This window comes from Myotis davidii, unplaced genomic scaffold (assembly GCF_000327345.1).
Source record: "Myotis davidii unplaced genomic scaffold, ASM32734v1 scaffold174, whole genome shotgun sequence".
NCBI lineage: Eukaryota > Metazoa > Chordata > Mammalia > Chiroptera > Vespertilionidae > Myotis > Myotis davidii.
The window spans coordinates 3,618,263-3,645,946 of record NW_006289087.1 but is presented as its reverse complement, the minus strand read 5'-3'; the positions used below and the strand labels follow the sequence as shown (position 1 = coordinate 3,645,946).

At 38.1% G+C, this 27,684-nt stretch overlaps 1 protein-coding gene across 1 annotated transcript in view; it reads left to right on the top strand.

Moving 5' to 3' along the window:
- The window catches only part of MARK1 (MAP/microtubule affinity-regulating kinase 1), a 121,337-nt gene that overhangs the window by 79,122 nt on the left and 14,531 nt on the right, over nucleotides 1–27,684 (top strand). Inside the window, exons 2-13 of the mRNA XM_006761334.2 lie at nucleotides 7,935–8,138; nucleotides 9,488–9,541; nucleotides 10,740–10,788; nucleotides 12,115–12,180; nucleotides 15,846–15,916; nucleotides 20,099–20,155; nucleotides 21,415–21,651; nucleotides 21,738–21,857; nucleotides 22,565–22,664; nucleotides 23,690–23,802; nucleotides 25,848–26,001; nucleotides 26,308–26,504. Coding sequence (XP_006761397.1) covers nucleotides 7,935–8,138; nucleotides 9,488–9,541; nucleotides 10,740–10,788; nucleotides 12,115–12,180; nucleotides 15,846–15,916; nucleotides 20,099–20,155; nucleotides 21,415–21,651; nucleotides 21,738–21,857; nucleotides 22,565–22,664; nucleotides 23,690–23,802; nucleotides 25,848–26,001; nucleotides 26,308–26,504 — 1,422 coding nt within the window. The remainder of the gene's footprint in view (nucleotides 1–7,934; nucleotides 8,139–9,487; nucleotides 9,542–10,739; nucleotides 10,789–12,114; nucleotides 12,181–15,845; nucleotides 15,917–20,098; nucleotides 20,156–21,414; nucleotides 21,652–21,737; nucleotides 21,858–22,564; nucleotides 22,665–23,689; nucleotides 23,803–25,847; nucleotides 26,002–26,307; nucleotides 26,505–27,684) is intronic.

Sequence of the window (27,684 nt, the reverse complement as noted above, 5' to 3'; positions counted from 1 at the left end):
GCACCAGTCTGGATCTCTATAGCTCCATACTTAACACTCTTTCTCTTTCTAGACAAAGTAAACAGCAGGTGCACTGCTGAAAGTTCCACCCACTGGGGAATGTTCTGTCTGTCACTCTTCCTTCAGTGCCACCCAGAGTGGGGCTCTAGTCCTACCATGTGCACTTTTGGGTGGGACCAACGTATTTTGCAGAACACGACAGTTCCATTCTGGGATGGCACTGAAGAAAGAGGGACAGAAACATGATTTCCAAAGTATCAACAGTTCGGTGAGCAGTAGAGTTCTCCTCAACAATAAATATATTAAACACTGGGATAACACCTTACAGACTGAGAGAGTATATAACTGCCAACCTCAAATTCTCTTCTAAATTAAGCAATCCTTTAAGAGTAAAGGACAAAAAAAAATATTTTCAGATCAATGAAGATTGAGCTTTTTCGGCCTACATTTTCTTACTTCTTGAACTACCAAATGCAGTTTATGAAGAAAGACATAGAATCTAGAAGAAAGTAGTTGGATGCAAGACGTTACAAGCGAAGAAATTTCAGTTGATAAAATAAACACTGACTGTAAAAGTAACAACAAAAAAAGAGAGCAGTTGCTTATTTTTAGGATGTTGTGGGGGGAAAGTAAATACAAATGCTGGTTAAGAATAACATGGAAAATGGCAGAAGAAACATTGGAGCCAAAACTGAGGTCTTGGGTTATGGGGAGGAGGATGGAAAATGGATTATTTTTAAATATAAGTCATAGTGTGCTGTTCAGAATTTAACCAAAAGAAACAGAATGTATATTAGCTTGGAGTGGGGAGGAAAATTAAAGTAAACCAAATCCAGTAGAGGAGAAGGAAAGGGGGAAAAATTAGGTAAAATAATCATGAAATAAATATAAGAGGATTAAACTCTTCTTTAAAACAAAGGGTTTCTCAGCTCATATAAAAACTAATAAAACCTAACTCCAGTGGAGGAGGAGCGTGATTGAGTTTCACAATGGTGAGGGCTTGCCAAACAAATATGAAAGTGAGAGTGAAGGATGTTTGCATGGGAGTGGTGATAGTAAAGGATCATGGCATATCACCCGAGTAAGGAGATAAGCGATAACATGACAGGAATGAATGATAGTGAGAATGGGGAAGGGTCAGTGGATAGGAGGTTTTGAGGTGATAGGAGGCTTTCACTATTGCAAGATATTTGGGACAAGAGTTAATTGCATGAAATAAATGCTCTAAATGATTTCAGCTACTCTGTGACAAAACTTACCTAGAGAAAATATGTGAAAAAAAGTCAAAAGTCACAAAATATGTAAAAAAAGTCACAAAGAACAAAGTCAAGAGCACAGCATGATCATAGGTTGTTTGCATCCTTGCATGACAAGACATAAGCATTTTCTGGAAAGGTCCATAGCACATGGTCATTCCCAAGCACATGGTTAGGAAAATGTTGTTAATATTGTCTCAGTTATAATTAAGACTCACTGGATTAATCCGGACAATGGTTAATGAGAAGTGGGCATAGGTGAATGAAGAGACAGTATGTTAATGAATGAAAGATCAAGTATTCTGCGTTTGGGGTTTGGCCAGGCAGCTGGTAATTGTGTTTTGTTTGCTTCTAGATATTCTGGATTTCAGAGTTTCATGGGTAAAATTTGTAAAAAAAAAAAGTAAGTGAATAAATAAACAAACAAATAAAACTAAAAACCTTTCAAAAATGGGATGAGATTGTCAACTTTTTGCCAAGTAAGTGGGGGAAAACTCACCATAAGCTAGCAACGTAATTACTTAAAAGAAGGGCAGCTTAACCCCAAGCAAGTAGGACATGGTCTCCAAATAAAAAGAGGGCCTTTTAAGAGGAGAACATTTGACAGTCTTATCCTAACATATGTACATACATGCACACACCCCCAAATATATTTTCCTGTTTCTGAGGATCCTTTACCGTTCCATTTATTTGGGAATATTTCAGAAACACCTGCCTTGAGAACCTGGGCAGCAGCGAGGCTTGCCTTTTGGTGATACAATTATCAACAACAGTGGTAACCCAGAATACCAAGTTCAATAACCCGCCCAAGGTCACACGTCTAATTAGTTGCAATGCCAGGATTTAAGCCAGGCAGGCTGACTCCAGACCCATTTCTCTGGACGTTAATCATGAGGCTAACGTCCGTGGAAATGAGTAATCATATTTTCAATGGAAATGTTTTATTTGAAGCCATTTTTTAAATTTAATTTAATTTTTTTTTTGCGTTAAAACCTAGATAACCTTGTTTATACTGAATGCACTCCTTCAGTATGCTGTCTTCCCTTTGGCCATTTCATTGTAAGTCAGCACTTCTATTAGGAGGACAGAAGTAGAGAAAAGAAAGGTTGCCAAGTTAAAATGCATCACATGCTTATTTATTAAAAACATTAGTTTGGGGAAAGACAAAGTAGAAACCATTGCATTAAATGGCTTTTAAATAGCCTGTGGATTTAATTTCCCTCTGTTCTCTATGACTTTCATTTAATACAAATACTTTAGAGTTTCTCTGTTTTATGATTGTTCAGTTTGTAACAACTTTTTGTGGCTTGGAGTGAGACTATATTTAACTCAAGGCTGTGTCTTATCTGATGAGTATCAGAGACGGACTGAATCAAGGATGTCCATTCATTGGTCGGTATAACATTTACTCATTCATTCCACACATGAGAGCCTGTGGCAGGCCAGGTGTCTATCTTGTAGAAGGTAAGGTATTTTGCTGAGTGTGAAACAAGCAAATCAGCACTTTTTCTACCCCCTGGAGACAGACAGTTGATTATTTAATTATAGGGATCATTGCCAGAAACATAAAGACCAGATGTATATGCAATTTGTTTCCTTTAAATGTTACCCAGAGAGGTCCCATATGGTCCAAGGTGGGTAAAAGATCTACACAATTACAACTCAGGGGGCCTGGGAATAAGTGTCTAATGTTGGGAAACAGGTCCAGATGACAGAAACACAGCACCTGTGTACACCTGTCATCAATTACATTTCGTGTCAAAACTGTTCATATTCGTTTTTCTCGCTAACCTTTAATAGTTTGGGTCATTTCTTGCAACCATGCTTATTCCTCAGCAGTTGTAGGTTCTCGATTATTTGTTAAACTAAACAATGTCATGTTGAAGTGTATTGGTTTCATCTTACTCCTGAAATAATATTTTTTTCACCTAAGAGAGTTTACTCAAATTCCAAAGAGAAAATTGTCCAACATAATTTCATTTTCATTCTCTTCTTTAGAAGATGAGATTGTCTCCTTTTTCTCATTTTTATTTTATTTTATTTTATTTTTGAGAGAGGTGAATTCTGTTTATAATTTAGGACAGTACAAAGCTACTTATTTTTATGCAAAAGGATGTAAAAACCCAAGTGTACTTCCTGCTTTCCTATCTCAGTGAGGCATTGTTTGCACCGGCTCTTGCATTCAGAATAGAGTGATAGGTATGAAAAATGAATATAATTTAAGGGGAAATTTGGTACATTTAAATTGCATCCATCAGAAATTTTTCCATTCCATTCTCACTGTCGCATGGATGACCAGTTTTCTCAGCAGTGACCGTCACTTGGAGCCTGTGATGTCTCTAGTCAGCTGACACCTGATTTCAGATGATGCCACAGTAGTGAGGTCCCTGTGGGAGCCACCGGTATTCTGATAAGAATAACCACAGAACTTTATTTTAGCACTTGCTCGGGTGAACTGGTCATAGTCTTGACTTGTTGAAGTTGTCAGTATTTCCCATGCTGAGACTATGAAAATAGCTGCTACCCTGTCATTTATTTTTCTAGTGCTTACTTTTATGGCTTCTTAATGTTGGCATTTTTTTTACATTAATATCCTTAACTATTTGAGAATTAATTTTGATGTAAGGAGTAATACAGTAATCTAGAGACCCAACTCAATCTTTTTCTAGTTGTTACAAAACCATTTGTTGAATAATTTATTATTTCCCCATTGATATGAGATACTAACAACATGGATATTGACCTATCACTAGTTCTCCTTTGTAGTTGGGTCTGTTCCTTAGATAAACTTCTGTAAAAATTTTGCCACCTGGAAATTCTACAAAATTTCCTCTCTTAATTGTTTTTGTCATGCATGAGTCACAGTTTAATTGTGGTGATGTTCTGGTTTTCACTACGTCATGATTCTAAAAAATTCAACCATCTGGAACAAATCCAGAAATAAGGGGGAAAATACTCCTTTGTCCTTGTTCTGGATCCAAGTGAATTACTCTTTATAAGTGAAGTTAAAGAAAAAATTAGTTGCAATGCCTTAGAAAGTATATCACCTCTACCACCCACCTACCTGAAAAAATGTCTCAAACTAGAAAAAGTGAATCTAAAAGAGGGAAATGCAGGGATGTAGGAAACTATGGTGGATAATGTAACCAGTGAAAATTATAATTAAAATAATTTCTAATCATGTGGCTATGCGGTTTAATGGTATTCTTTAAAACATTTAAAAAAATAGAATAGGCATGTTTTTAAAAATCTGATTAAAATGCAGAACAATTCTTGGTGGTAGTAACAGAGCAGCCTATGCTGGTAGCATCGGGAATCGTTAATCCAATCACCCATATCTCTGACTACAGGTATTGGGCCAGGGACCGCTGTCTTAGCTTGTCTTGCTGTGATCATTCTCTGATTTCATTGCAGTGACTATTCTGTGACTACGAACCTTTAAACCTATAGGCCCTCCAGCATATTGGCCTCTACTTGTCTCTCTCCATCAACGCTTTTTTGTCTTCATTTCCTTCACTATCCAGTTCACATTTTATAGCCCATCATTTCAATAACTCGCCAATAACCTAACTTATCTTGCCCCATTCTCTTTGTTGGTACCTGTTTGGCAAACCCCAGATCAGGATGAACTCATATATCTGCTTCCTTCGCCCTTGCCGTGGGCTGTTGAGTGTTGCTGAAGAAAATGGTACAACTGGACAGATGAGTGCCACAATAAATTTGTTGTCATCAATGTCAACTAGACGGTCAGTACTGCCCAGCAGCCTTACTAGGCTTCTCTGATTAATGCGCTTTTCCTCTGCAGAAATTCTTTCAAATCTCTTCTACTCTCTGCAAACCTGTAGCCTCCCTTCACTCTTAGGAGGTGACCTTACCTCCAGCCACACAGAGAAAGTGAAGAGCCATCAGATCGGAACTCCCTCAACTTCCTACTATCAAGTGTTCGTACTCTTCTGCATCGAGACCTGATTTCTCTTCCTTTCTGCTTGTTACGGGAGAAGAGATGTCTTTCTTCCTGCAGAAGGGCCATCGCCCCATCTGGGCTCTGCCTCTTCTCACTTTCACCTTCCCAGGAACTTGACTTATCTTTTCCCTCTCTTGTCTCAGCTGCTTCTCTCTCCACTGGATCCGTCCCTCGGGATTTCAGCATGCTCAAGTCTCTCCCATCTCAAAACAAGCAGCTAGACAGTAACCGCCCCCAGCTGGTGCCTCTTCGTTGAAGTCACACTTCTCAGAGGCATTATCTGCCCTCACTGCCTCCAATACCTCATTTCCCACATTTCCCCAACCCACCTCACCTTGACTTTTACCCTTAAAATTTAAAATAAATACCAATAGAGTAGACACTGGAGGTAGAGCTCCCAATACAGTAGAGGAGAAAAATGGAAAACAGGAAATCCAATGAATATAGAAAAACTAAGGAAAAGAGAAAACACAAAACAATATGCAGACATAAGTAAGCATGCCAGGAATTACAGTGAACCTAACAGGGTCAACTCTTTGTGATGTGATCTCTTTACCTAATGTTCTAGAAAAGCAAAAGTGTGGTATCAGAGAGGGGGCATTGACAGCAATGGGCACAGGCAGCTTTTTGACATGATGAAATGTTTTACATATTTACATTGTAGTCATGTTTCATGGCTTTATACATTTGTCACAGCTCATCTTTTATACAGAAATTTGGTGAATTTCATTGTGTGTTATTTATACCACAATGAAGCTGACAAACAGAAAGTTTAATAAAAGCATCATACTATACTACTTGGCTTTCAGTGAGTTAGTATTTGTAAGTCATAATTATATAAACACAATAGTTTTTAACTGAAATTTTGCTAATATTACATTAGGAAGAGGAGAAGCGGGGCTGGGGGCTAAAAGATAATAATTAGCCATAATAGGAAATGGAGAGGATGTCCAGGCCAATGAACCAAGAATTATCAAATACGAGAAGAAAAGACTAAAGGAAAGGTTCTGGGGAGCAGGCGTGAGGTCTGGAAGGGTGGTACAGTAGACTGGTAGTTTTCGATAGTAGCCTATGAGAGTTACTGGACATGTTTGACCATGTGCATATGTCATTTTAATAAAAATTAATTTAATAACCGGGGGCTATGAATTGCTAGAAATAACTATAGAAAGACCAGAAATGGGCACTGAACCCAGCTGAGTTGAGAGAGGAACAGAAGCTCTGATATGATGGATGGCTTTTTCTGGGCTGTAATGTCTAAGCTGAATTAAGAGTTCACCAAAGGATTCTTTCCGAATGTAATTGAGTATTAAGGATGTTTTCTCTCTCTTGTAACTCTGTTAAAGTCAAGTAGTGCTTCCAAGAGATGATATTGATTTACTTGCATTTTCTAGGCTTATATTTATGCCAGTGGTGAAAAGATGATATATATAAAAATCGTGAAAAGCATGGCTGGTCTATCTTGCACAATCATAATGTTTGAATGAGTGTTGATAGGATATTCTCTTCTTGTTTCTGTTTTTATGGCTTATCACTCAGTGCTACTCTGTGTTTTTCAAATTGAGATGATAAATTGTTTTATGTGTGTTTTTGTTTTGTTTTGTTTTTGTATGGAGTTAACTTGGCCTTCTGGTTGTATACCTTATTTAATTTTGAGCTGAGTGTTTTAAAAATCAGAAAGTAGTAACAGATAAAAATGACTAACCTTGAGTCAGGCTTTGCATGAGACTGGCAAATGGAGTCATCTTTAAGGTTGCCTTTAAGACATTTCTGATCAAAAATTTTTAGATAAGTTTTCATCACGTAGGTAGTAGGACAACATAAGTCTGATTTACAAATAAAAGATATCCCCTTCTTTTGCTAATTTGTCCTGCTCGTCTTCAGCTATTTTTAAGAAGCTAATGGGGAAAAGATGGTGTGTTTATTTGTGATTCAGTGTTTTCACAAAGACATCTAGGAATTTTGTATGTGTAGGGAGGTAGACAAAACCGGACAAGGGCAGGAACAATCGGAGCTGGTGAGAAAGCGTTTGTTAGGCCGCTCTACCTGGACCTTCACGTGCAGAACTTGCAGGTGAACAAGGTCTGCTCTTCATTGCAGTTGTAGGCTAGGGTGAGACAAGGTGACATCTTTGCTTCAAGAACAGCACTGAGGATGAATGAAGTGGCTACTAGGTCCTGGAGGCAAGCAGGGCTTTCAGTGGTTCTTGCTTGGGCATGGTGAGCTGAGCCTGAGCAGGGGATCTGGCAAGAATGGATTAGAGGTAGACCAGAAGTTCGGAGCTGATTGGTCAGTTGGCTGAGCTCTACACCCAGCAAATGAAAGTGTGAACATGATAAGTTTCGAGAAATAGAACCATGCTCATGAGGTTGTCTGTCTTGGCATGAAAGGCTTTTTAATAAAGCAGTTCTAGACTATGATGTCATTTCAAATAACACTCTTAGAGGAGTAATGGCCGGTGGGGCTCCTATCTACCTAACCATTTGTATTTTTATATCATAAGCATATGCCTGAAGCTGAGCAGAACATTTCATTTTAAATAGTTATATTCCCTCTGGCAAAAGGAGCTCAAGCGCAATAGAAATTATGAATAGAACCCAAACTTTAAAATTGTGCAGTGCGATGTGTTTTCACTGAAGATGAGTCATTAATGAAAATTATTCCCAGTGTTTTATAATTGAATTAGCATTGACATCTTGCAACCTTTTCCTTAGCATACATCTGTGGATGGATATACAGAGCCGCACGTCCAGCCTACCAAATCGAGTAGCAGGCAGAACCTCCCTCGGTGTAGAAACTCCATTACGTCCACAGCAGACGAACAGCCTCACATCGGGAATTACCGTTTACAAAAGACAATAGGGAAGGGGAACTTTGCCAAAGTGAAATTGGCAAGGCATGTTCTAACTGGGAGAGAGGTAAGTTTTCAAGATGCCTTTTAATATTTACTTGGATTAGAACACCTACCTCTCCGAAGTCTTGTTGAAAAGCGTGCCCGGAGCTGACGCTGGGAATTCATGATAGTTGCGATACGGGATATGTGTGAATGAAATGTGCCAAGTAGAGCTGTATCATTGCATGAAAAGTTGACCTTTAATGTTTAGAAAAGAATCATCATTCCTACATTTTAGCATCTCAGAGATGGAGTCTGATGCCAATGAACTTTTCTCAGACTTCTGTCTTTCATTAGTGGTTTCTGTAAATACTTCAGATTGCTACTCAACTTTAGAAACAAGGCTAGGATAAAATCTTTTCTTAAACTCTAGAGGCCTGATGCATGAAATTCATGCAAGGCTTTGGCCCCTGCCGCCGTGGTGGCCATCTCTGCCTCGGCCCTCGCCTGCCGTGGCTTTGTCCGGAAGGAAGGACATCTGGAAGGACGTCCAGTCTAATTAGAATATTATGCTTTTATAATTATAGGTTAGGTATAAATGTGTAGAAAGCAACTCACCCATTTTTATCTACTTAGAGACCACATTAAACAAGTGTTGTTATACAGATGTTTTATAAGAAAATTGGGTTTCTAAAATCCCATGTGCTTTAAATTATGTGTATTTATATAGCAAAAATGTATATATTTAATAATTATTGTTAATATTAATGTCTTTAGTAATTTCTATGTTCAAGATTGAAAATAGTTAAACATCTAACATTCTACATAACATAATATTTACTGGATCCAATTAGGACATTGTGAGGAATCTCAGTCATAAAATGTTTTTGATAAGTTTTGATTTTGCTCTTTGCCTAATATTATTGTCACTTCCAGTTGAATTTAGCCCTCCCTGTCCATTCTGACCCATGAGCTGTTCAGGTACATTCTATGTTAGGCAGAGACTTAGAGGACATTCAAATCCACTTTGCTGGTCTGCTATAACTAAGCTTGGGCGGCGATTTTCTCTACCCACCTCGTCATTTTATTCACATAGTACTTACGTTACTGAAAGTTTATAAGCCCCTCCCCCTGATATTTGTAACTTACCAATGTCATGAGTAAAAGATTAAGATGTAGATGATTTTTATTTTTAAAGAGGAAACTTGGAAGTAATAATGCAAGTGTAATTTCATTGACTCAGAATCAAATGGGTTAAAGATGTGGGTCAATGGTATATATTTTAAGGCTGCCAAATTATCAAAACTTTGCCATCCAATTATGTGAACACTAAATTATTTCTAGTTAGAAATGAAAGAACAGATGTTTTCTTTCTAAGATTTTATTCATTAAAATATGTATTCTCAAATGCAGTTTAATGATTCTCTTTTTTAGGTTGCTGTGAAAATAATAGATAAAACTCAGCTAAATCCTACCAGTCTACAAAAGGTCTGTAATTATTTTAATAGTAAATAATTAGAATGTGAGTTTCCTAATTAATATATGAGTTCTGTAAAGCCAGGTATCCTAAATTTTCAACTAGGTGCAATATTGCATTTCATTAATCTATGAAGAAAAGACATGATGTAAAACATTTATATTTAAGTAATGTTTTTGAAGTAGTTGTTTGAAAAATATCTACTACTCAAATGCATGTACCATAGGAAAGGAAGTAATGTATTAATTCAATAGAATAAAACTTGGCTTAAAATATTCGAAGTATTCAGGATTCTGCTTCGTTAAACATCTATGGATGAGTTAATATTTTCCATAAGTGGGTTTCCTTTTATAGCTTCACTTGCTTTTCTTCCTTCTTCTACAAGAACTAGTGTTTCTGCTAACTTACAGGAAAAGATACAAACATTTCTTCAAAACGTGGAAATATAAGAAAACGGGGTTTGGGGGAGGATAAAAAGCAGTTAGGATGGGGATTGCCCTGTAAACCTGGTAGCTGTTTCATGTTGCTTTACTTGCTTATGTGGGAAAACTTGCTCAGATGCACATTTTAAAAATGTGTACTTTAAAAATGAAGCAGGTATTTTAACATTTCTGCCATATATATATTCATTTTGTATAGTGATCATATCCGTTGTGATTTTTATTTGAATATATAGGGATCACAGTCATATATGTACTAGTAAATGCTACATAAATGACTTTGGATTCCTAAAACAGAGAATCTTATAAGAAATGTTTAATATGGTGTATTTAATTACACCTGCTGATTCTAACATTAAATTAAAAATTTGGGTCTGTGCCCCGACTGCTGTTGCTCCATGGATAGAGCATTGGCCCATGCACTGAAGGTCATGGGTTCGATTCCTGGTCAAGGACCGGTCGGAGCACATGCGGGAGGCAGCCAATTAATGTGTCTCTCTCACATGGATGTTTCTCTTTCTCTGTCTCACCCCCCACCCTCCCACTCTCTCAAAGTCAATGGAAAAAATATCCTTGGGTAAGGATTAAAAAATAAATAAAAGTTGTCCTGGAAACCAAGTCTCAGCAGAGTTAGAGATGGATGAGGAACAAATGGCTTCTTAGTTCATTACCAGGATCCTGTGGTGCATTGTAAGCGGATGTGTTTCTTTGATTCTGCGCTTGAGTGTTCTTTTCTAACAGGAGTGTGTCTGCTTGTTTTCTTTGACAGTTGTTTCGAGAAGTACGAATAATGAAGATATTGAATCACCCTAACATAGGTATGAAATCTATACATGAATAATGAAGTGTTTTCTTTCATTTGAGTGTTATTTGCAAAGATGCAATCTTTAAGGATGTTTTATATAATTAGAAGAAAGATGATAACTAGAAACCTGAGGGTGACCTGAGAAAGTGATACTCTGGGTAAAAATCGATTATAAAGAAGTTAGCTGAAGGCTACTGCTTGTTACTACCTTGCTGTCTTCTGCTTTCCCCTAAAATGAGGGATATGACTTGGGGTTGATCCATATACAGTACATGTTTTTTTTTTTTGTATCTCTGTACTCAGTCTTCCTCAAGAGAGATTGCATGCCATTTAGATATTTATAAAAATTAATTCCAAATAATTTGATAATACTCATTATAGCTTTCTCATAGTTTACAGGCAAAATAATTAATTTAAATTAAAAACTAGAGCTGGTTTCAATTTTAGTGGATTTATTTCTATAAATTCTGGGTTTCCCCTATATTTACAAATAAGTGTATTGATTGCATGTATTACATGAAGTTACTAGATTTTAAGAAGTAGAAAGCAGTTTTTTTAATCTGTTTTTAAAACACTTGTTTCTTGCACATTTAAAAATCTTATGTTTACAAGAAATATTCATATGATTATTTGTGGTGTATAATTTCAACTACATAAATCTGATAACTTAGTTTTTTAACCACAAACTTTTATAGTATCACATATTTATAGAATTTTTGTTTCTGTACTAAAGATTATTTAATGTTTTATGATAGGCCCATTATAACATAGTATCTTTTAAAGCTTTATTTAAAATTTACTATTGTAAAAAAATTTTTATTATGATTTTAAGATTTTTCCTTTCATTACCTTATTCTGATTAGAAAAGGCAATGGTTCTTTAATGCCAGAAACTTAACTTTCTTTTGACCTAGCAGCCAGTTCCCAATCACTTTATGGTAAGTAATGTTCTTCCACAAGAGTAATAATCCTTAAGAGAATTTTAAAATTTAAAATTGTAATTAATATTCTTTAATAAATATTCAAATTTTCCACTGGCTTAGTGTTACCTTTCATTTCATTAAAACATACCCAGCCACGCCATTGTGACTCAGTGGTTGAGCATAGACCCATGAACCAGGAGGTAGCTGGTTTGATTCTCAGTCAGGGCACATGCCTAGGTTGCGGGCTCAATCCCCAGTAGGGGCGTGCAAGAGGCAGCTAATTGATGTTTCTCTCCCATCGATGTTTCTATCTTTCCTCCCTTCCTCTCTCTGAAATCAGTTAAAACATGTTTTTTTAAAAAATATAACCAATACATGCTAACAATTACAGAGGTATATTTCTAATTTCTTTTTCAGTAAAATTGTTTGAAGTTATTGAAACAGAGAAGACCCTCTATCTAGTCATGGAATACGCAAGTGGGGGTAAGGATGTGGGGCTTGAAAAGTTCTCTTTGGTGAGACCTAGGATTGTCCACACCTCAAGATTATGTCTTTATTGCTGTTAATGAACTTACAGTTTTATTAAAATGCCTTTACATAATACCTTAAGGAAAATTCAGTGTTTGCTGACCCGTTGACCCTACATTTAAAAGTTGGATTTGGGGCTCATTTTAAAATTACTTAAGGACACTTTTAAAACTAAATTTGCATTGTTATCTATGAATGATTTGATTCTCTTATCTAAATAGTATTATTATATGTCATATTATTATGATGACTAGAAGCTGGAAATCTCAAATTCAGAATGTGTTTAATAAAGACTATGGCAAAAGAATATTCTAGGCCAAATGTTTATTTCTCTGATTGTTCACATATGAAAGATTCTCAGTATATGTTCAGTTTCAAAATAATCCATAAAAGGTTTGAATTTAAACAAGTATTGATCTATATATTCTAAAAGCTGAAAGGTTGAATTGACAGGGAAATAGTAAGATGCATTTGTAGTAGAATGTAAAGTGTATTTTGACTACAGAGGTATACCAGAAGGTATAGGAATGATTTTTAAACACGGATATATATAGAAAACCATTTTCGTCTGCCTTTCCCTCAAGTGAGAGATACGCTGGCTGAAAACCTCAGTTCCGTTAGGCGTAGGACTCAACATTCTCAGAAACAGGTTTAAAGTGTATGGAGTAAATCATTCAATAGGTAGAAAAGGAATACTTGAAGGTTTTAAGAGCTCAGAAAATTGAAGAAGAGGGAGGGCAGATCTAAGTATGTAAAGCACTTTAGCTAATTATCTCTTTTGCTAATCAATAGAAAACCAGTGTTGAGTCCTTTTAGCTGATAAAGTACATAGATTTTCCTGGTGATTCAGATTTTATGTTGCTAGAATAAAGAGGATTAATTCTAGTTTATGAAACATCTAAATTATGTATTTTTATACTGTCTCTTAGATGTCAAAATTTTTTTACTGCAAATATTAAATATATTTTAATTGCATTTTCAGTTTTTTTTATGGAGACTGAAAGTTTTAATAGATTTGGTTGTTTACAAAGCTTTTTTTCCATCCTGAAGATATTTCAGTGTAGACTTTTTTACTTTACCTGGAAAACCAATGTTATTAATGTTTTATTATTTTTGGATTTTAAAGTTATTCTGCCATGCAAATTTGCATAAAGTGAAGGTCTACAATAAAATTAACAAACCTGTAAAAAACACATAACGAACTATTACTCTATTTTTCCATCCTTCAGTTAGATTTATATAACATTTTGTCAGCGTGGGAACCCTGAGCCTTATTTTTAGTTGTTAGACCTTTTTTTTTTTTTTTTCATTTTAGTCATCCCAAAGTCCAAAAATAGGGGCTAAACATGCTTTGATAGGAGAAATTATAGACTGCTAACAATCTGTGAACATCATTCTGTTTTAAACACAAGTGGCATTAATATATATACTGTGTTAACAATGAATGGTAAGTACAGTCAACTCTCTATTGGTGCTAATGAAGGGGACCGATGGCTGGGGTGATGGGGTGCACAGTTGGGGGAGTGTTGTGGTGGAGAGACCACGTACTGGAGTTCAGCCCCAACCAAGTGGTCCCTCATTCAGGTCTCATTCCTAGGGCTCGATTTTCTTCAGTCTCGCCAGTCAGCAATCTTGTAACAAAACCATCATGGTTCTGGCAGTGAATCTAGAATCCTTTTCTTGCCCTTTTGATCTATAAATGGCAAAGCTCCTCTGGAAAATACAGCTCTTCATATTTTCCGCTGAAATGTCCAGATATTTTAGGATTGAGTCTGACATGCACAGAGAAATCTAACATGGACAAGAAGAGTGGGGTCAGACAGTTGCCTCTTGGCCACGAGTAGATGAGTTGATTTGGGTTCCCTGATGGGACAAAAAATTTCCAGTGATGGGAAGGCAGGGAACTCCTTTACAATTTGGTCCAAAAGAGCCTATTAAAAGTAGGTGTCAGGACTGCTCTGGGATGTGGTGTGTTTATTCCTCCTTTCCCTCACACAAACTATATTGATTAAATGTTGACTACATATTAGGTAATATTCTGGGTGCTGCACATGGACACATGGGTGAGCAAAGACTAAGTCCCTGCCCTCAAGATTATATTCTAGTTGGGGAAGCAAACCATAAACAATATAGTAAGTGAAGGACTGAGTCATGCCAACATTTGGGGCCTGAGTGTTCCAGGCAGAACTAAGAGTAGTCCCAAATTTTGAACTTGTGTGTGTACCTTTCCCAGCCTCAACTCATGTATCTAGAATTGCCTACTATGATGGGTCAACTAGAGCATCCATTCATTTCTCTGTTGTCATCATCCCATTTAATCATTTAAGTAATATGCTGCCTGACATTGTAGGTGACTTAGTTTCATCTGACGTACACCATTACATATTTGATTTTTAATATTTCACTTACATCATATGATTGATATTGCATATACATGTATATGTAATATATCTGTATACCTAGATACAAACCTATAATTTATTGAGTGCTTACTGTATGCCAGTCACTGTGCTAAGCACATGCATTATTTCATTTAATCCTCACAAAAGTATGTGAGATAGGCAGTAGATAGAAACTGGGTCTTAAGGAAGTCACCCAATTGCTACTTTGGGGCTAAACCAGGATTTATACCAAAATTGGTCTAATTCTAAAGTCTGAGTTTTAGCCACTTTCCTGTACTTTACAAGAACTCTTTAAGCCATTGTGTGAGTTTTTAATATGCATATATATCTATATGGTATAAATTATAATTAAAAGGACACACATATAATTTCTTCTTTATATGGAGATATTTTATTTTAAATACTGTAACTAAATATTGAGGTTTTTCTTTTACTGTTATTGAGTACAAAACAATAAAGTCACAAACACATAAAGTGATAGAGCTAATAGAAAATCTCTACAGTTTCTAGTTGGCTTTAAATTATTTCAACAGGTGTGTATTGTCTATCCACTTTGTGTTCTGTCATGCAGCTGGGGATACAAAGAAAGTGTGGCAAAGACGATGGTGCTCGAGTAGTCTGAAGCCCATTTAGGGTAATAGGAGATGCACAAAAGGAAGATTTAATTCTGTATAATAAGTAGGTACAAAATAGATGGAATGAGTGTGGCATAACCAGAATATAGGAAGGAAAAGAAAGAAACCAGTGTGTGTGGCGATAGTGAGATGGACTTTGACCGAGGCTTCATGAATTTAAAGAGAGAGATCCAACATCAAAAGACTTGTTATTTTATTTGAAATGTAAGCCCCAAATACAAAGCCAAATGTGATTTGGTTGCTCGTGCTGCCCGTTCCCTTTATTAGAACAGATAATAAAGAGTTGACTGTACTCTTTTACATAAGACTCGACAAGCAGAAAGCAAGTTTTTCTTGGTTATGTTTTTATGACTTCTTGTTTAAAGAGTTTTGCTAAGTCATCAGCTGCTACAGATACTCAATTCTATATGTAATCCCCCCCCTTTTTTTTCTATTCATGGAAGACTTTGTGATTTATGTAGAACTTGCAGAAATTTGGGAGCCAGAAGCTTCTTGAGACACAAGCCACAAACTTGACATTGCATATGTTGTTCATTGAAAATCTCATGTATATTTTACTGCCTGCTTTACCTTTCTGATTCAGGTGAAGTATTTGATTACTTAGTTGCCCATGGAAGAATGAAAGAAAAAGAGGCCCGTGCAAAATTTAGGCAGGTACGCAAAGCAGTTTTCAACTTTGTCTTGCTGCTCTTTTTAGTGATGTACAATGGACAGTGTCATTAACTGGACTTCAGGGTATGTGGTTTTTTAACAAGAAAAAGTCTTGCTTTCTAACACTTTTTATGAATGGAAAACTGAAAAAGAATTCTGTTCTCCCTGAATTTAAATTTCAGAGAGTTGCAAATGGTTACTTATAGATGATCATAAATAGTGAAATGCTAATAAGTGAGACACGTTAACTCTTTGATAGTCTTGGAAATAGAGACTAGACTGAGATAGAAAAGAAATACTTTTCCTTTATCCAATAATTATTGTCAAGTATTATTAGCTCTATGTATACAATATATATGCTTACTGTTTAAAGAGGTATTAGTTTTATTTTCTTTTATAATTAAAGATGTCTTGGTATTAGAACTCATATTTTATAGATTTAAAGATACGGTCAATTTTATTTAGTCAGGTAGGCAAGGAACCTTGCAAATATGGACGAAGAATGTGGTAAGATAGTTGCGTTTTCTGAATATGACTTGTTACAGAAATGACAAAAATAAGAAAAAGTAATTTAAGTTGATCTAAGATTTACTTTTTAAGAATAAAGCGATTAAAGTAGCATACTATATAAATTACTATAGACATGACACATTAATAAATTGTAAATTGTTTTTAAAACAGTTGAAAATGCAGAAAGCATTTTGCACGGTGTGTTCCAAATAGTCATGTAACAACAGAGGTTTCACAAAACCACCTCACTCAGTGATCAATGTGGAACATGCTGAACCAAAAAGTTAACAGGGTTCTGTTCAACTCCTGGTCAGGGCACATGCATGTGTAACCATTACATGTTTTCTGGGCAGAAGGATGATGACGGAGAGTGATCACTTTGAAGCGTGAGTCTCCCAAATACAGCAGAACCTGACAATGAATATCTGTAACATGTTTCCTTAAGCAATCTGCTTCAGAATTCTAATACCTGATGTTCACTGAAATTGGATTGTGGGCTCAATTCCCAAAAGAGGGTGTGTAGGAGGCAACTGATCCATCGATGTTTCTCTCCCTCTTCTTTCCTCTCTCTCTAAAATCAATAAAAACATAAATATTTTTTTTAAGCTAAACAAGATTTTTCTGCCCCTTTTCTTTAGGACTTCTCCAACCGTTTATACAGGGGTGGGCAAAAGTAAGTTTCCAGATGTAATACAAATAAGTAATACAATAATCAAGAATAATACAAGAATTAATTAATACAATAATTAATCAAGAATAATACAAGAATAAGCTCACAACTGTAAACCTAATTTTGCCAACCCTGTATATGCCCTTGATTCTACAGTTGGATATAGCAAAGACCCTGCACAAGGCCACTTGAGCAAACATTGGTCAGACAATGCCTCTGCATTCCTTAGGATTTGATGGCCTGCAAGAAAATTATAGCATTGACTCAGCTCTTCCAATACGAAGGCGACTAAAGCTTAGAAATTCCTGACCCACTTAATAACTAATTGCAAAGTGACCCTAGCAGTTGCATCTCGTGCATGAGGCAGGTGATCTATTTTTCTCTCTTATCGATGTTTCTAACTCTCTATACCTCTCCCTTCCTCTCTGTAAAAAAAATCAATAAAATATATTAAAAAAATAATTCATGTTTGCATGACCTATAGCAGAAGAACCGTAAAGAAATCCCAGCATCCCATTTATGGATGTTTTGAGATGGGAGGGTCTGGCCTTAGAACAATGCAGTACAACCTGGACTTGTGGGTGGGGTTCTTGCAGTGAGTCTGAAGCCAGAATTTCTTTCACATCAATTGTACCTGGCTAGATGAGCATGGTGAATGCTCTAAACCACCATGTTTGACTGCTAGAGGTCAGAGGTCAAAGAGCTTGAGGAGAATGAATGCTTCACATGGAACATTCTCTTTAATTATCTTTCCATTCCAAAGGTGTTAAGGCCCAGGGGATTTTTATTTCAGAAGTGCCTGTAGAACCTGGAGATTGTTCTGTCTAGTGTGACGTGCATGTGTGGTAACCAAGTCATTATCTGTAGCGTGCCTCCTTCCCTGTGTCAAGACATAGGGACTCGAAAAAGATAATATCATTATCAGCACATTTCTGTCATCCATGATACAAGTATAGCCATATAGCATGAACATACTATAGCCCATGTATTACGTTCAGTAAGATTTACTAATATCTACATATGAATGTGCAGATTTTTTGGCTAATCAACATATATCAGTGAACATTGGATATTAGAATTTTGAAACAGATTGCTTAAGAGAACATGCTACAAATATTCACTGTCAGGTTCTGCTCTATTTGAGGGACTCACGCTTCAAAGTGACCATTCTCCATCATCTTTCTGCTCAGAAAACATACAGTGGTTACGCATGACCTGCTTAGTTTGGAATTCAGAGACTTGCCAGCCTACCAAGGTGTAGTAGGACCATTTCCCCCCAACTTTTCAAAGAGTGTGCATTTCAGCCCTTTACCAGCCTCCGCTCATCACCAAATCTCCACGTTCTAAAGTATTGCTGTCCTTCAGGGATGGCCTCGCTCAGTTATCACCAACTCCAGGAGGCATTCCTAACGATTCTTTATTTTTTAGGATTTCCTCACTTCTTTGTACTTCTGCTTCTATGATTCTTCCTTGTTTTATGGTTACCTGTATACATGTTTTCTACTCCTAATCAGTCTGCCAGCTTCGTAAGGGCAGGATCCATGCAGCGTTAATTTTTGTGTTTCCCTAGCACATTTTCTTGCACATAGTAGGTACTCAATAAACTGACTATTGGCTCAGAATAAATTTAATTGAACTACATATTGCTCATTGTGTGTTGGTTTTGTTTTGAATTCATGTCTTCTCTGTCTTTGAACCATTTTAATATACATCAGGATAACTTTAGAGTACTGAACCATCAGTTTCACATCTATTACTTAGAAGTTGTTGGTTTTTTTTAACCCATATTCCTGTCAGCATGGTCATACTTCACATCACCTTTAGCCTTCAGAAATCTCATTGCTATCTCCATTTGTAAGTGCCTAACCAATATTCAGCATTCAGACTGTGTTCACATTTACCTGAATCCACAGAATTGAATGTTCTGCTGTGTATTACAACAGTTGTCCTCCTAGACAACAGATATAACTATATGTACAAAATAGCTCTTAGTCCAGGCTGGGGTGGCTTAGTTGGGTGAGTGTCATCCCACGCATCAAAAGGTTGCTGGTTCACTTCCGGTCAGGGCACATACCCAGGTTGTGGTTTGATCCTGTGTGCAGGAGGCAACCAATCAATGTTTCTCTATCACATCGATGTTCCTCTTTGTCTCTCAAAAAAAAAATCAATAAAAACATGCTTACGTGATTGCTATCAGAATCTTTCCAATTCTGTATTTAATGTAGTAAAAACTATGAAAGAATTGCTATAACCGATTTATCATTTGTTTCTCTGGCTCTTAATCTGTTGGGTTCGTCCCTGTTTAGACCTTGTCCCCAGAGAGCCCTATGTAATGGTTGAAAATCTTCACTGCATACAAAATCTAGTTACAGTGTAGAGTACTTAGCCCACCTGAATTAGTGACAAGTTTAAGATTAAATTTCGCTTTTTAGTCTTTTCTTTTGATAATTGGGTTTATTTTTAAGGTACATTTTTCACATTTCTTTGTACATGAACACAAAGGATGTTGCTAAATACCCCCCGGGGTAAGTTCTTAGTCCGTTGTCCTCACTGAAGAAACATGTGTTGAACACATTTGATATAATTCCTAAAATAGAGTTTTGCTTTTTGAACTTGAACCAACTATCTTGGAATACTGCTTCATGTTTGCCAGAGCTCTTATTACAACACTCGAATAAATAAACCATTTGACCCAAACTATCAGTTGTACACATTTGATCATGTAAACAGAGAAATATGACAACCCATAAAAATCTTCACAACTCAGACAAAAATATTTTAGCAAGAGAATTCTACTTTTCAGTATTTTCTACATTTAAGGGTGAGTTTCACCACTCTAACTTTCATATGTATAGTTTTCTGAACTAAAGGAACATGGAGATTATTAAATGTTACTCTGAAATTCAAGCTAGTAATCTAAATTGGAGGTGATAATTGGGGGAAATTGTGATTTTTTTTTTACCATAAAATAAATTTTTAATCTTTTATCCAAATATTCATTTCAGATTGTATCCGCTGTACAGTATTGTCATCAAAAGTGCATTGTTCACCGTGATCTTAAGGTAAGCCCTGATTTTATAACATAAAAATTTTAATTATTAATGGATGGTTTATATAGAGCTATGTTTGGTAGCCTCATTGTACCCGACACTATACAAAGAAATTAGTTTTTATTTAATCTTCACAGCAATTTTAAGAGAAGGCAATATTGTCACCGAGAAAATAAAGAAAATATATGAGTAGACAGCTAGCATTAAAGGCTGGAGGATTTGATTCGCCATGAATAAGCTTGTTTTATAGATAAATGTAAACTTTGTCCCAAACTAAAAATGTCTAAAGTCCAATTCAGTCAGAAGCAAGGTCTGGGCACAAGTTCAGGTTAGTCTGATATGAATCAGTTCTCATTCTTTACATTAAAGCTCAAAGACACATTTACAACTTTTTCTTTGAGTGATTCTGATTTAGGATTTTGGAAAACCAGTATCTCAAGCATTGGGAGGCTAGGGTTGCGGGGAGAATCACTACTCTCTACCATAATATACCTCCAGAAGAGAATCTAGTTGTAAAACAGCAAAAGGAAGCTTAAAACAGACACACTCTAATGGAGTCTGTATTACATTGGACTGTTTTACTGAGAGAACAGAACTCTGGAGGAAGCATGCTCTCAGAGGGCAATGGATTGAGCTCAGTAGTCAGAAGCCCCGATTGGCAGTTACTGTAGGTATTAGCCTTGTGTTAACCAGTGGTCCTCTATTGAAGTAGACTGCTGTTGGGTAAACTTGTTGCTTTAAGCCCAAAACAGATCAGTGTTATTAGATTGATGTTCTTTTGACTGGGTCATATTAAGATACAGTTCCTTGCCCTAGCTCGTTTGGCTCAGTGGATAGAATGTCAGCCTGCAGACTGGAGGATCCCGGGTTTGATTCAGGTCAAGGGCACATGCCTGGATTGTGGGCTTAATACCCAGTTAGGGGCGGGCACGAGGCAGTCAATCATTGATGTTTCTATCTCTCCCTCTCAACTTCCTCTCTAAAATCAATACAAAAATTTTTAAAAAATAAAATACAGTTCTAGGATATTATCATGAAGGAAAAAAAGGGTTTGAAACAGCTGCAGATAAGCATAAAAACGAGAGCTCTCCTTGTATGGTGCTCAAATGCAGCCTCTGTAGATGGAATTCCGAGCAGGTTCGCATCCACCATTTGCTGTGACCTCGGAAAACGGAGGCAGGAGAGACAGGTCTGGGATCTGGAAGAGTGATAATGGCCGTGTGATGTTATGTAGGCTCTTTACATTGTCCTCTTTATTATTTTCCTCTTAGGCTGAAAACCTTCTCCTTGATGCTGACATGAATATTAAAATTGCTGACTTTGGTTTTAGTAACGAGTTTACAGTCGGGAACAAATTGGACACATTTTGCGGAAGCCCCCCCTACGCCGCTCCCGAGCTCTTCCAGGGGAAGAAGTACGACGGGCCCGAGGTGGACGTGTGGAGCCTGGGCGTCATTCTCTACACGCTGGTCAGCGGCTCCCTGCCGTTTGACGGCCAGAATCTGAAGGTATCGCTGACTTTGACGTTCACGTGCTGCCCCCACGCAGGGTCGTTGCGAACGCCAGGCCTCAGTGCTTTCTTCTGTTTGTTCAGGAACTTCGGGAGCGAGTCTTACGCGGGAAATACCGCATCCCCTTCTATATGTCCACTGACTGTGAAAACCTTCTGAAGAAATTGTTAGTGCTGAATCCCATTAAAAGAGGCAGCTTGGAAGTAAGTCGTTTTTGTGCTCCAGGTTTAACTTGTTGTCTTTATTTTTATATCCTGGTTATCTGAATTTTTATGTGTCTAGGTTTTTTATTAGAGAGAAACTGAAAAACTTCTGGGCGATTCCATCTCTTTCCAGTCTTGAACTAGGATGAACTGTGTTACCTTTCAAAACAATGCAAAATTTGAGCAAAAGCAAGACTCCTTCTTTTTGCCCTTTCTCTGTCCTCTTGGTAATTCTCAAAAAGTATTTTAACACCTTTTTAGTTGTAGCCCAGATAATCTTAAGCATCTTATTGATGTCTGGCTAGTACCAGTGATGGTACTGCCATTCATTCCTCTTCCTCCTACTAATAACCTCTTCTTAAAAAAGGAAAATATAAACTCAGGAGCACATGATGGGCTTTACAAAAGTGGAACCCATTTAAGAAAAGTTATTTCCATCTGGCCATTCCAAAGTCCATCTCTTTTCTCTGTACACCTAAGTGTAAGGTGTGCGTTTCCATTGCTCATTTGCTTACTTCCTCATCATTCATCTGCATGAATTAATTTGTTAGAATGTCCCAGCAAGCAGTCATTTTTGTCTATAGGCAGTGGTAGCCAAAGTAAACTTTCTTTTGTTAAGTTTGGAATCCTGTTTGACTTATTGTCTCTCATTTTGAAGTGGTTGAATGTTCTGGTTGGCCAAACATAACGTAGAAATTATTTCTTAGCAAATAATGAAAGATCGGTGGATGAATGTTGGTCACGAAGAAGAAGAACTAAAGCCGTATACTGAGCCTGAACCAGATTTCAATGACACAAAAAGGATAGGTAAGTACTTAAATGCTGTGAGAGGTGCTGACCCCAGGCTGTAAGTAAGGGTCCTTTCGTCTACCAGAATAGCATTTAACAATATAAATAGAAAGCCATTTTTATTTGAAAAACACCTGCTCTATCATCTTTTCTTTCCCCGGATATACACTAATCATTGCAAATTTCAAGTTCCTTAGTTTGTTCTCATGCATATTATAATCTAATTCAAGTGTTGGCAACAGTGATACACAAATGAAAATGTTGTAGATAAATCTCTTTCAGCAATTTCTAACAGGAGGAATGACTGATTCAGCATTGATCAGACTGATATCAGCAAAATATAGCATATATTTCAACCAAAAACACAGAGGCCCTGAGCTAATAGGGCCCCTCTCTTTGTGTTTTCTGTGTCTCATCAGCGTCCACCCTCCCTGCCCAGCCCCAAGCTGCTGCCAGTTTTCTTTGTTTCTCTCTCCCTTCCCACAGCCTTTAGGAACTTAAAATAGAGTCATCTCAACTGTGCTCCTGTCTGCCTTAAAGACAAAGGGAGGAACATTCTAGGGTGTTAGGACTCTGCTCAGGACAACTGTGGAATTCTAGCCTCCCAGGGAGGACTCAGCCTGCCTTCAGATCAGAAAGCAGAGAGTGTTCAGAGATGGGAGAGACCACTCCATGGGAGGCTGAGGGTGTGTTGAGAGACAGAGGGAGAAGGGATTTTGTGTGTCACAGACAGAGATTGTGAGTCTGGATGGACAAAGGAATCCAGCTTGGGAATGTGCTAGGCAGTGAGAAAGGGAATGGGCCCAATCATTTGTGACTCATGATATAGATAGTCTCTGCGTGAAAAATTGTGAACATACAGTATCCGAATATACGGTATCCATGTGTTAATAATCCAAAAGTCCTTATAATTGATATTCCACTTAAAAATTTTAGAACTTAGTTTTCATATCTAATGTTGGCAAGGTTGGCCAATTTTTATTCATTTGCTTACTAAAATAAACCCATTTTCATAAAACTTGCATTTTTTTTCAAATTTCCAGATGTCATGGTCACCATGGGTTTCGCACGAGATGAGATAAATGACGCCTTAATAAATCAGAAATATGATGAAGTCATGGCTACTTACATTCTTCTAGGTAGAAAACCACCTGAAGTAAGTTTTTCACATTTTTAGGTTAATATAAATCATTTTTTTGAGCTAGTGATGGCTAAGTATCTATATATATAAAAGCCTAAGCGACCATTCGACTGTTTGACCGGTTGCTATGATGCTTACTGACCACCAGGGGGCAGACGCTAATGGTAGGTTAGCTTGCTGTGGGGTCAGGCAGATCAAGACTGGGCGAGACGGCCGGACAGGCCCTAGAGTCCTCCCTCAGTCCCGATCGTGAACCTGTGGAGTCCCTCAGCCTGGCCTGCACCCTCTCGCAATATGGGACCCCTCGGGGGATGTTGGAATGCTGCAGGCCAGGCTAAGGGACCCCACCAGTGCACAAATCCGTGCACCAGGCCTCTAGTAAGATGTAATGTTAGCAGATATATTCTGTGTGGTATCAGAAATAGCATAAAGACCCCTACCATTTCTTATGTGTTAGAATTCAAAACTCAAAAGGAGCTAAGTTATGAACCCATTTCATCTCTGAGTACCAAAAGATTCTATTATGAAAAAGCAGGCCTAGTGCCTTAGCCCCAAGGGGTTCCATTCACAGTCTAGGCTTTGAGATGGCGCCCCCTAGAGTTGTGCACCCAAATGCACCAGCCCCACCAAAGGTAGCATGGTACCTCTGGGTGTGCAGAAAAGACAGTGACCAAAATAAGAGGAAGTGACAGTGTTTACAACCAAGTGTAGATCATGTCTCCAATGATTTGTATAGGCGGGGACCCAGAAAAAAGTTGGTGACATTGTACTTTATAGAGTGTTGAGTGGCTTTGATGCATTCAGCTGGGAATTCTCAAGGCTGGGACAGATCTGTCGTGAGCTAGATTTAGGAAGTAGCTGTATGCAGATGGTGATTGAGCCCTTAAAGCAAATGATCCTTTGGGACGGCAGATAAAAGAGTTAAATCGAATGTCAAGAACAGAGCCTACAACATTGAAGGTTTGTTGAAAACTTGACATCTGTGGGGGGCATTTTATAAAATAGACTGAAATCATTTGTCGTTAGATAGTAACTGTTAGGGAAGCAGTGCATTCGGCTGACTTCGGGTCATTGAGGGTTAAATGAATTAATGCTCCTGAATCCTTACAGCGGTTCCTGTGTGCCCTGTGTTCGCTGGTATCTATTACAATTTCATCAGCATCACCCTGATGTTTGTCATTGGCATCTTTACACATGAGTTCAGGATACCCATTGGGATGCTGGGGATTCAGTAAACAAACATCTTTTAAGTTAGAGAGAGGGGTAGTGTTTCGATCCCCAATACCTCACTTAGTTCTACATAGGTGGAATTTCTTGATCAGAACCAGTAAACCAAACCCGGTTCTGTAAATGTGGTGGAGAAAACAAAATGAAGAAATCCGTGCACACACGTGTGTGTATAAAGTTAAACTTTTAGATTTTATCTTGACTTTGAATTCAGAGATGTCCCTTGACCCTTTTTTAAAAAAAATATATTTTTTATTGATTTCAGAGAGAGAGGGAGAGAGAGAGAGGGAGGGAGGGAGGGAGCGAGAGAGAGAGAGAGAGAAAGAGAGAGAGATCAATGATGAGAGAGAATCATCTATTGGCTGCGTCCTACACGCCCCATACTGGAGAGTGAGCCTGCAACCTGGGCATGTGCCCTGACCAGGAATCAAACCGCAACCTCCTGGTTCGTAGGTTGACGCTCAACCACTGAGCCATGCCAGCCAGGCTCTGTTGACTCTTAATCTCAATTTTTCCATCTATAAAGTGCAGATTAATAAATCATAGGTTTTTTGGTAATGATTTTAAAAAGTAACCAATATAAAGAGCTAACTAAGCACAGTCTATAACCGCCATTCAATGATTGGCAGCAATTATTGGTATTTTGACTAAACTAAGGCTCCAAAGCCTTTTCCTTCCCTTCCTGTTTGCCGACTTGCAGTTCTGCACCAAATTATTTTTGTTTTTTAAGTCCTTGTGTGGCTTGGAATAGATGAGAAAAAATCCAGAGTGCATATCGTTTGCATAAACATTTTAGTGTTTTGAAACCCTGGTGGTCTTTCTTCTTCTTGCAGTTTGAAGGCGGTGAGTCCTTATCCAGTGGAAACTTGAGTCAGAGGTCGCGGCCCAGTAGTGACCTAAACAACAGCACCCTCCAGTCCCCCGCTCACCTGAAGGTCCAGAGGAGCATCTCGGCCAATCAGAAGCAGCGGCGCTTTAGCGATCATGGTGGGGGAAAAGTCACATCAGTGCGAACAGACCGGTTCCATCCAGATCGTGTTCTCTAGGCTTCATACATTCACACCTCCATGTGCCTGTGTCACCCCTGTCCCCGCAGGCTCTGTCCGTGAATGACAAGTAGCATCCCCTCTGCAGGGACCGCCCTGATTTTTGTAATTAAACAGTTTCATCTTCCTTGAGAGCGAAAATATGCAAATAGAGATATTTTTAACACAGAGTGTTTGTTCGTCAGGAGACGATAAGTCAATTGTTCTGTAGCTCATTGGGCTTTTTTTTTTTTTTTTTTAATCATAGCTGGTCCGTCCATCTCTGCGGCCGTGTCGTACACAAAGAGGCCTCAGGCCAACAGCGTGGAGAGTGAGCAGAAAGAGGAGTGGGACAAGGACGGGGCAGCGCGCAAACTCGGCAGCACGACCGTGGGATCGAAGAGCGAGGTGACCACCAGCCCGCTCGTGGGGCCGGAGAGGAAAAAGGCGTCCACCATCCCGAGCGTGAGTGGGCCGTCGGGTCTGGGGCAGCTTGCGGGGGTCACCTGTTGTCAGGAGTTTTCGTTTACAGATTTTTTTTTAAATATTTCACAATTTTCAAGTGAATCGTGCGTTTCAAGAACATGCAAAAAGGGCCAAGCTTCTCGTAAATGCAATTTAGGAACACAAAGATAGGATATGAATTATTTACATTACACCGAACCTCCTCACAGAATGGCACATTAAACTCTCCTCATTTCCCCATGTGTAATATGTACTTCATGTTATGTTGGCTCATGCAATTTTATGTTTACAAGTAAGGTGTTCGATGAAGGCAGACTCTGTTGGTATTTATAAATTTAGCTCACATCAGTCACTTAAACCAGCAAACTAGAAATTAAATAGTGGGAGCTAGAAGAGAGATTGAGACTTTTTCCTGTAAGGCAGCAGGAAAGAATAAAGAGAGAGAAAAGAACACTAAAATATATAGTATATATCTATTAACTTTTTAGCTAGACCTCACGATTAAACCCATTATAAGCTAATTATGTATTTTAAAGATCCATGAAAGCTGGATTGGCCAAAAATAAATAGGGCAAGTTTTGTCTATTAGAGTAAGGATTACACAGAAGGGGATTCATCCCTTTTGAGAATAATTTCTGTGCAGTTCAGTATGAGTCACTGTGAAGGGTGGGGCAGGGTGCTGTGGGCGGCAAGGAGAATCGGTCCCTTTTTCCTTCCGCCTTTTTTCTCCAGAGCTTCTCAGCCTGGGCTGGCCTCCGGCTCAAACCTGAAATGAGGAAGTATCCTCAGGGTGGCACTGCTCGCCCCGCATGCCTTTGACCATGAGCTGTATTCTCCTTAGCATTACCCTTGGCCAGCCTGCCATGGTCACTACCATGGGTTTCCCGTTGGTGCTAATATTTATGTAGAGTGGTCTCTCATTCCTGGTCCCATAAAGCTGCCTTTGTCCCCTTGCCTGTCCTTGTCCCCACCTGCAGCTTACAGAGGAGAAGAAAAACTCAGCTTTCCAGTTGCTTCCCAACAACTGCTCAGCTGCTGCCTTGGGGCAGTGAGCTGAGGCTGGGCCGAGTGTGTGCCCCACCTTTCACCCCTACAGTCCGCCTGAGAGAGAAGGTGTGACATAGGGCTCATTCATATACCTACAGTCCACCTGAGAGAGAGGGTGTGACATAGGGCTCAT